General features: G+C 36.8%; 1 protein-coding gene and 1 pseudogene across 1 annotated transcript; both read right to left on the bottom strand.

Moving 5' to 3' along the window:
- Positions 1-455: 455 nt before the first annotated feature.
- LOC117613353 (protein FAR1-RELATED SEQUENCE 5-like) lies at positions 456-2,834 on the bottom strand. The gene has a single exon (XM_034341962.1). The coding sequence runs from the start codon at positions 2,832-2,834 to the stop codon at positions 456-458; it is 2,379 nt and encodes a 792-aa protein (XP_034197853.1).
- A 4,976-nt stretch (positions 2,835-7,810) lies between these two features.
- Positions 7,811-10,348, bottom strand: LOC117613354 (annotated as a pseudogene).
- Between the last annotated feature and the right edge of the window lie 301 nt (positions 10,349-10,649).

Below are 10,649 nucleotides of genomic sequence, written 5' to 3'. Positions count from 1 at the left end.
TTGTAGTTTAACAAACACTAAGAATGACTATATCTGACTAAATTATGAAAGTTTGATGGTGAAAACATTCTAAATTGGACAATGAAAGCGACACACAGCCAATGTGTAATTGCCATTTCATGTTGCAAAATCATATTTACTGTTCAGCAATTTCCAAAGAACTCTGCCCTATCATTTTTCCCATTTTTCATTTATCTTCATAATTAAGCACCTAAGCTAAATATGAAAAACAATGGAATTTATTGCATCTAACCATTCTAATCATGCAAATGCATAATAAAATATCAATATTAATGTATCAAAACTCCTACATGTAGCATTAACATAGATACAAAATAACACTAATGATATATGTCATGCCAAAAGTTGGGGAAATACATGAACAATATGGTAGTAGTGAATATTTCGTACATAAAACCTAAACCATATATATAGTGGAAGTACTACAATCCATGTCATTTTATTGGGGTGAATGGAACCCAAAATCTATTACGATCCCGACGTGGCGAGGCTTGTGTGTCAAATTGTGATTCCAATACACTATACTCGGGTGTGTCAAAGGTGAAACCATCAGAGGTGTAATGAGTGGAGCCACTAGACACTTCGCCACATGAGAAGCCCGAGTTAGGGGGTGTATAAGAAGAGGACAACATCTTAGTCCCATGCACAGCACTCGAGGAGGAATAAAATGTTATGTTCCCAACAGTTGTATCATCTTCTGGTCCAAAACTAGAAAGAATATCGCTCATGTCACTTGTATAACCCCTTTTCCGCTTACCTCCCTCACCAACAATGAGATTTGGACAGTTTCTTTTGTTGTGACCAGTAACCTTGCCCTCTCCGCATTGTGGGGCCTTTTTGCCTTTGCTTCCCGTTGTTTGCTTTCCTTTTGTCTTAGCAACTATGGGGTCTCTTACAACATTATTATGGCATCCTAGTTTAAGACTAGTTTGCTCATGTTGCTCCTTCCATGTCTCAACCAAAGTATTTAATCTCCCACATTCAGCCTTTAGCCTCTTGTAAGCGACTTCTGTTTGTGACCCATAAAAACAAAGCTTGTTAAAATCAGCGCTTAATGACCCAAACCTAGCCATTTGAATAGTTTCGTGGGGAACATCATCAGACTTGACTACAATTTCACTCCCACGTCTTGCATCCTTTGTCCATCTCTTCATTATTAAGGTCGGAAGTATTTCATCCATATGCTCACATTTCATGACTCCAAACATATGACAACACGGAATTCCACTGGATTCAAATAATTTGCACGAACATTGCAGATGTTGCTCTTTCGTGTAGTACACAACAGTCCATTTCTCAACGGGTCTTCCAAATTTGGAAAATGTGTACACACGAGGATCTTCATTGTTTCTTACGGGTTGCACGAGAATTAATTTTGCCTCCTTGTTTATCTCATTTCTTATCAACTTGTAAATGTCGTGAGTGAAAATAGAAGCTGCATGTTCCTCTAGTGATCGAAGGTGCGTGCGAAGGAGTGGATGTGAATGGTTGGAATCAAAGTCATCCTTCACATTCTCATTTCTCAACCTCAATAACGATCTTTCAATCCGTGGAATACACTCCACTAACCTCATGCCTCTACCAATTCCATCCTTCAAGTTCTTATGCATACCCTCGACACGTTGTGTGGTGGTATTCCCACCAAAAAAATGCCCTGAGCAGTATGCTTCAGCCCATCGTTTCCGTTTACGATACATCATCTCGATCCAATCACCTTTTAGATCATACGTATCTATCATTTGCTGCCAATGTTGTTCGAAAGCTACTGGTGTCAAACCACCATGCACACAATAGCTAAACTCCCTTACTATTTCTGGGTTATTCACATTGGTGTTCACATTCCTCATGATGTGCCATGTACATAAACGATGATGTGCATCGGGAAAAACTTCATCAATCGCTACGCGCCTTGCGTCATCCCCGTCCGTGACAATAGATACAGGCTTCTTGTCCTTCATAGAAGTCAAAAAAGTTCTGAGTACCCAACGATATGTATCAGCAGACTCATCAACAAGAAATGCACAACCAAAAACTGTAGTCGCGTTATGGTTGTTTACACCAACAAACACCACTAAAGGCTTGTCATATACATTGGTTTTGTACGTGCTATCAAGTATCACCACATCCCCAAAGCAACAATAATCGTGTAGAGATTGAGAGTCTCTCCAAAACAAATTTGCCAATCTATTCTCCTCATCTACACTAAACATGCAAAAAAATTTCGGGTCCGCTATTGCCTTGCCATTCATGTAGCTTATTGCTGCTTGTGCATCACCATCCAATACCACTTGTCGACGCTCGAAATCCATCCTGTTATATAGATCCTTACTGGTGAACCCCACTTTTTTGTATCCACCTGCTTGGTCAACCATATAGTCGTACGTCCTATTGGTTTTAATAGAGGCTTTTCTCATAGACATAGATTGTGCTATGTTAGATTCCGTAACACACCGGTGCGAACGAAGAAAAGGCACCTCATGTGAGTTAGCAAGTCGGTGGCTGTGCTCCTTTACAAATTTAGTCACAATATAAGCATCCTGGTTAGGACAATACTTCACAGCAAATGTAGCGTGACAATTCTCTCTAGTCTCTTTCCTTGGTGTACGAACCATATCATCTCTATTCGTCCATTTCTTTGATCTACTCCCTTCTTTTGAGCACACCCATTGTCTTCCCATCACAACCCCCCCCTCGCTACGTCTCAAACGACTTCTTCTTATGCTAAAACCAATTGCAAGGGCATAGTTGCAGTAAAATCTTTCTGCTTCCTCAACTTTTGCAAACTCTCTCTCCGAGAAATCAGCAATGCTCATATTTTGGAAGTTCAACCCATCATACTCAAACTGTCTGCTTTTCTCAGTACTTTCTTCTGTTCTACTACCCAAAATCTGTAAAGATGGGACATTTTCAGTTTCTTCAAGTGACTCAGCCTCTGCAAAATAACCTTCACTCTTAGGGACAGAGTTTTGGCCCTGAATTCCATTCGTTTTACTTGCTTCTGCATCCATTTCCTGAAACTAGGCAACATGTCTTTCATGGCATAATTAATATGCAAATAAATGGATACACATCAATTGCATTTAGTAGAAATATAAACATACAATTCCATCATGAAGGAAGTCCTTACTGAGAGATTCTGCATTTCATAATTGTGCACATATAATGGCAATTGCATGACTATAATGCAAATAGACTGTTATGTTTGTCAATTGCAAGACTATAATGCAATTAGAAGTAACTGTTTGTCAATTGCAAGACTATAATGCAATTAGAAGTAACTGTTTGTCAATTGCATTGACAAAACACATATGTTCTCAGAATGTTAGAGGCTATCAATAACATGGCAATATGGATACAATAATTGCAAAATAGGACTACCTAATTGGTAATTGCATTCAAAATGACATAATGAAGTACCTCTTACATTTCCATTACCAAAATGCAACGCTACAAATATCATGGCATTTGCAATACAATTAAGAAATTCTATCTAATGTTTTTCATGGCATAATTAATATGCAAATAAATGGATACACATCAAGTGCATTTAGTAGAAATATAAACATACAATTCCATCATGAAGGAAGTCCTTACTGAGAGATTCTACATTTCATAATTGTGCACATATAATGGCAATTGCACGACTATAATGCAAATAGACTGTTATGTTTGTCAATTGCAAGACTATAATGCAATTAGAAGTAACTGTTTGTCAATTGCATTGACAAAACACATATGTTCTCAGAATGTTAGAGGCTATCAATAACATGGCAATATGGATACAATAATTGCAAAATAGGACTACCTAATTGGTAATTGCATTCAAAATGACATTATGAAGTACCTCTTACATTTCCATTACCAAAATGCAACGCTACAAATATCATGGCATTTGCAATACAATTAAGAAATTCTATCTAATGTTTTTCAAATGACTCACAAACTTTTCAACATTAACAATATGCCCAACATTAAAGAAGAGAAAGATATTGACATTGATCATATTGTGTTTCTTGTCTGTGAAATAACTCAAATTACAATGGTTTTCTTTTCAGCAAATCAAAAACCCATTTACTTCTGCTTAGTTGCTTCCTGGGCTGCATTAATTTCTGCTCAGTTTTTCTGGTTTTCTTAATAACATAATTACTTGATTTCATATAGGGAAAATTACCCATACAAATAGCTGGTTTTCTTTGAGCAGATCAATATAGCAAAATTTTATATTGCTGGTTTTTGGGAACTCAAGTGTGGACAAGGATGAACTACTATAAAGCTATTAATTTTACCTTTGCAATGGCCACTTCAATACGTTTCAGCAACAGCAACTCGTTTCCACTGGTTTTTTGTGAACCACGCAGAATGCCCAGCCACCGAGAGTTAAGATCTTCTCAATTTCATCTCCAGAATCAAGTGATTCACATGTAGGGGATGAGAGGGAGAGATGAAAGAGAAAGTGCCGTTGGTGGGATTGCCTCAGTTCACGATCTCTTCTTCCTTTCTGTTCCTTCTTCCTTCTGTCGTCCTGTAGCAGTTCACGATCTCTTCTTCTGTTCCTTCTTCCTTTCTGTCGTCCTGTAGTTCTTTTCTGGTTTTATTTTTTTTTTTTCTGTTCACTTATTATTTTATTCACTTTTACCTACACCAACCCTTTTAGCAGGTTACCAACATTCAATGGTGTGGATTTGACCCTCATCTCCACTTACTCATCCAACGGCTGATATTTTGGGCGCATGGATACACCACGCCCATTGTAGAATTTTCCTAAAAGCAAGCCGTAAAAAAGGAAAGGAAAACATCCATTTAAGGTGTGTGAATGCAAACCATAAAAAGGGGACGAAAAAACACATTTACGGCGTGCATTTATGCACGCCTTAAATACTCAATTTTCTTGTAATGATATACTTCCTGTTTTATTAAATTTTTGTGAAAATTAGGTTATAAATTTTTCCTTTTTGACAATTTTTTTTTAAAATCAAATGTTTAATTTAAGAAGCATGGAACACTGGGATTAGTTGCAAAAAAACTTCTCTGTTGATATCCATTTGAGTGGGAATTATTATATTGTACGTGTTATTGATTCTTGTTTTTCCATGTTTCGTTTTTTTTTAATTGTCTTTTTTCTTTCAAGTGTTACAAATATAATGCGAACTGTTGCATATTTCTCTACTAGTACAATTTGTTGCACCTATATCTCTTATAAAGCACAATACTATTTGAAGTTCCATTGTGAGATTGGAAACTTGAAATTTGTAGTAACTAGATTGAGTTTTCCAGCCCTCAGATGCCCTTGGTGTTACTGATTTATTGGTCACAAGTTCTTTTTTGTTAAACATGAGATCTTGATCAAGGTCTAAAATATCGGCGATATCGGTAGTCCAAAAACACGGAAATTCCGATGGAAATATCGGGATATTATCGATATCGATAAAAATTGAATAAAAACAACGGAAATTGTAAGAAAACTTGGAAATTTTTATTGAAACTTTGGAGGATGCTTATTTAGTCAATTATCTATTAGTTTATCACAAAAAATTGGAAGGAAATGCATTGCATGATGGATTTAACTAATTTAAGTTGATTATATAGCGAGCTAACAAACACTGTGAGTGTAGAAAATATGTAGTAATTAATGAAAGAAGATGAAACACACCACAATCGTTTATATATAATGATTTACTACAATAGTTTACATTTTATACATTGCATGGTAAGATACATAAGTGACTTAGTACCACATAGAGTTATTATGAGGTTCAAATTTTTCACTATCTTCATCATCTCTATGTGTAGAGTAAGCGTACTGTGAAGAGTAGTCATCAAATCATAAATCCCCAAAATAGTTTTGCATGTAATTGTTAATGTGCCACCCATATGGATTCGAGATTGGTTGACGTTGTCCATGAGCAAAATCATTTGAAGATTGAGTCTCGGATTCTTTCCATGAGCTGCTCGATTCCTTCCCAAAAGGAATGAGATATGAAGGGTAGGAAAATGGTTGGTTATGAGTATAATTATAGTCACTACTTCCCAATCCAACAGAGTTCGAAGTTATAGATAACGAATCAATGCAGAATGGCCCCCATTTTTATACAAATTAAGAAGAAATTGGTTTCAATATTAATATTATAAGTCGTTTTAATGTTTTTCTAGACAGATAATTTGACTAAATTATACTGTATTTGGTACTTCGTCAAATAACATCGGATCATACTACTTTATTTTTTTAATTCTTTGATAACTTGACAGTTGCGGGGATGATGAATTGATAATGTAACCAATAAAAGACGACAATAGATATCCAGCTAACAGACTACAACTCAACAAAAGTGAGCAATCAAGATCATAGCCTAAAATATCGATAATATCGACGAAATATCGAGGATATTATCGTTTTTTCGAATCACGGATATTTCGAAACGTATTCATGCACATATCGTATAAATATCGAGACTATCGACGATAATATTGGAAAATATTGACATCAATAATTTCGCTCACAGTTCAGCAATATTTTGTTACAATATCGCTATAATATCGCTAAAATATCAAAAATATCGATGTAATGAAAAAAAAAGGCAAAAAAAAGGCAAAAAACACAAAGGGGATTCAAGGTGTTTCCTCTTGTAAAATTAGTCATCCTTGGTTTGCTTTGTATTGTGGCGTCCAAGTGGTAAGTTCTTTTTTCTTCTAAATATTGAGACATGGACAGGCAAGGAATGATGGACCTTACATTTTTTACTTTGACAAAGTTCACAAGATGAGGACCATGGGAGTAGGCGGGCAGGACCAGGAATTGGTGCCATAGGGAAGGACTATACTCGTAGAGAAAGGGGCAAGGCGATTTTGTCAAGTCAAGAAGGTGATTCGTTATCTATAACTTCGGACTCTGTTGGAGTGGGAGTAGTAATTATTATTATACTCATAACCAACCATTTCCCTACCCTTCATATCCCATTCCTTTTGGGAAGGATTCGAGCAGCTCATGGAAAGAATCCGAGACTCAATCTTCAAATGATTTTGCTCATGGACAACGTCAACCAATCTCGGATCCATATGGGTGACATGTTAACAATTACATGCAAAACTATTTTGGGGATTTATCATTTGATGACTACTCTTCACAATACACTTACTCTACACATAGAGATGATGAAGATAGTGAAAATTTTGAACCTCATAGGAACTCTATGTGGTACTAAGTCACTTATGTATCTTACCATGCAATGTATAAAATGTAAACTATTGTAGTAAATCATTATATATAAACGATTGTGGTGTGTTTCATCTTCTTTCATTAATTACTACATATTTTCTACACTCACAGTGTTTGTTAGCTCGCTATATAATCAACTTAAATTAGTTAAATCCATCATGCAACAGTCAGTACTCTCTGAAACAGATTAATACTATTTGACAGAAATTAGTCAATACAGTGTGACGTACCAAACGAGCCCTGAGTATATATGATCGTACTAAAATACAGACATGTAATATAAGTTATCCACGTATTATAATATAAATAAATATTTATTTATACTAAAAGTGGGAAATATGAACAATGTCATCTACCCAGAATATAGTAATTTTTCGATCACACGAAATAGCTAAACAAGATTTAAAGTAAAACAATGAGAAAGATCACACGATACTTTAATTTTTGTTTTTGAAAGTAGTCCAAAAAACTTATTTTCCACTCCCCACTTCTGACAGTTTCTCTCTTTTAATAGACAAGAAAAGAAGAAATTACAGGAAAATAGCATCAGCCATACCAGCCCCAACAAAATCTAGTTTAATTATTAGCACTTGTAAATGCCACGTACATGGGAATAGCATAAATGCAGAAACCATTGAAGTTGGCTCCAGCAGAAGTTGTGTAGGCGCCCATGTTGTGGAACACAAGATAATCATTCAGCTTTAATTCAGGCAGTTTGCAGTCAGCAACAACTGTGTCCAATGAATCACAATTCGGCCCAAAAACTGTTGATGAATATGTCACTTGATTTTGGTGCGGACTTAGAATTTGGAGCGGTGAGATTTGCATAGAGGATATGTCGTATGCTGGAAAATTCCATCACTAATCCAATACTCTCTTTTCTCTCCCCTCACTCTCTTCCCCATCACATTTGCAACCATTGTGAATGCAGTTTCAGCAAAGAACCTTCCTGGCTCAGCCATCACCATCAGATCAAAAGCTGACTGATGATCAGAAAAGTAGCCTTTGATGGAAACATTTATGGTCTCGGCTATTTCATCAAACAGTTGATTTGCTTTGAACCCACCACCAATATCAAGCACATGCATTTTGGGCATTTTGAGCTCATCAGCCACATCAAATGCGGCTCTAGCTGCAGTTATTGCTCTGCGGTACACTTGAGATTGAGACACTTTCGATCCCACGTGGAACGAAGTTCCCACCACTCTTAACCCTAGTTTGTGTGCGTGTCTGAGGAGTGGTGCAACCTCCTCAGACAATGCACCAAATCTGGTCCTGAATGAACGCCACGAGCTCTTGTCACTCAGTACAGCAATTCGAAGCAACAAGGAACATTTGGGGTGGCACCTTTTGATCTTATGAATTTCGTCCATGGAGTCGAAGGTCACAAGATCCCAACAAAATGCATGGAGGACTTTTTGAAAACAACTACTCTTGAATGAATATAATTTCATAAGATGGAATGTGCTTACCATCAGTTCATACTCAACCTAGTGGATCCAAAAATTTAAAAGGTTGGACTAGAGAGTGAGTTGAGCATTGAGGGGAATGAGGTCAAAGCCAACATATTGAATGAATCGGCCGGGCGGAAACCTAACCTAATTGATTGGAGATCCCATGGTCTAGGTTCAATAGGAAAACTAGTTGGGCATGATTCGAAGTTATTAACACACTATACCTCATTCCTATGACGGAAGTAGTGTGTTGTCTGTAGAAGTATAAAGGATACTTATGTTTAATGATTCTGATATCTTATAAATAATAAGAGGAATAGAGCAAACTATTCTTAATCAGTGTGTTACCTATGTGAGAGTAGAAGTGGGGTCGCTTTTATGAGAACGAGATGGCTAAGTTCTCTAAAGCTCTCATGAATCCGGGAATTTTTCAGGACCAAAATGAACACAACCGTATGAACCATAATATATTAGGATTGGAGATGTGTGATTCCTACTGTCTCGGTTTACTACGGTGAACAGTTCAAGTTCATTATATCCACTGCGTCACCAAGTAAATCCGATAGGTATTCACTATGATAGGTTCAAGTCCAAAAGACACCTCTTCAAATGCATCTCTTTTCCTCCAGTACTCTCAAATTTCTTCTTAAATTTTCACTCATGTGGGGGAATGTTGGAAATTAAATAATTATAATATTAATTAAATATTATAATATTTAAATTTATGGTTGAGTGAAAAAAATACAAGAGTCAGTTTTGCTCGAACAATTGATATTATTTGTTAGCATTCAAAAGAAATTGCTTTGTTGAATGCGGTTGTCAAATATAGAAGCATCTTTTGCTATCAAAAGTTGCGTCTATTGATGGATACCTGATGAGTTCTATATAGTCTTTGGGTTTCCTTTCTAAATGTCTTGAGAGTACAAATATATAATTGGTTCGCCATAGTCTTAAATTGAAGTGCTTCAATTAAGGATTATCGATTGTTGAATCCTGGGAGATGGACGCCTATAGAAATGCGAGCACAAGGGCAGGGGCGAAATCTGTCTTTAGAACATTGCAATTCTTGCAAGCCTTCATCGCTAAAGTCGTCAGTATCTCTACTTGTGTTTGTTGATTTACATTAATTTCATCTAAATTTGTTATTGTATTTGATTATTACAATTCTGTTGAGAATTATTATTATCTTCAAATTCATATTTCATATTGTTCCGCCAATAGATCGACCCTGACTTTAGCTGTGTACCTTTAATGGTACTCACCCTTGCATGGATTGGCATAAAATTCTCGTAGGGCTTACGCCATGCGCAAAGACGGCCTTAATCTCGGCCTTGCTGGCACAATCAAAGCTTGCACCAAGTGTTGCCAATGCAGCAACGAATGCAGGCTCATGGTTACACTTGACAGCAAAGAAGGGCTGAACATTGGGAAGGCAATGGTTCCATTTTTCCATGAGGCTGACAAGAACCCCCAAATCCATAACGTAAAACGGTTCATGTTCGTCTCGTTTGTTGATGATGCATTTGATATGGGTGGTAAGTTGGTGCCTAGGTATGTCAGCTGGAACATGCTCATCACCTTTCACTTGGCTTGCAAGCAACTTGACGTGGAGGCTGCTAAAGGTGGTAAGGCTTGGAATGCTAGGAAGGATCAATGCCATGGGAAAATGTGTTTAATCTGTTTGTTGAAGCTAGAGATTGATCTCTAAACTATTTGTGAAGTTTGAGAGAGCAATTTAATATTGGTGTAAACCACTTATCATTCTCGTATAGGTAACTTGGGCCCTAAGCAGGGGCCTGAACTTGTACTTAACCACTTTGATGAGTAGTCTACAAGGGAGGATCTACACACCTTGAATAGAATCAGAATAAGGGCGGACTGGGGTTGATCCCAGTTTAGATCCCCCCAGTGGTTAAGTCAGCAACCTAACTTGAGCTTGGGAAAGAATGAATATAGGGTTT

Source organism: Prunus dulcis, unplaced genomic scaffold (genome assembly GCF_902201215.1).
Source record: "Prunus dulcis unplaced genomic scaffold, ALMONDv2, whole genome shotgun sequence".
Classification (NCBI taxonomy): Eukaryota; Viridiplantae; Streptophyta; class Magnoliopsida; order Rosales; family Rosaceae; genus Prunus; species Prunus dulcis.
Note: the sequence above shows the minus strand (reverse complement) of the source record. Positions and strands in the feature narration are given on the sequence as shown.

Excerpts from the sequence above, each read along its gene's own strand:
- LOC117613353 (XM_034341962.1), bottom strand. The coding sequence starts at position 2,834 with ATGAGCATTGCTGATTTCTCGGAGAGAGAGTTTGCAAAAGTTGAGGAA.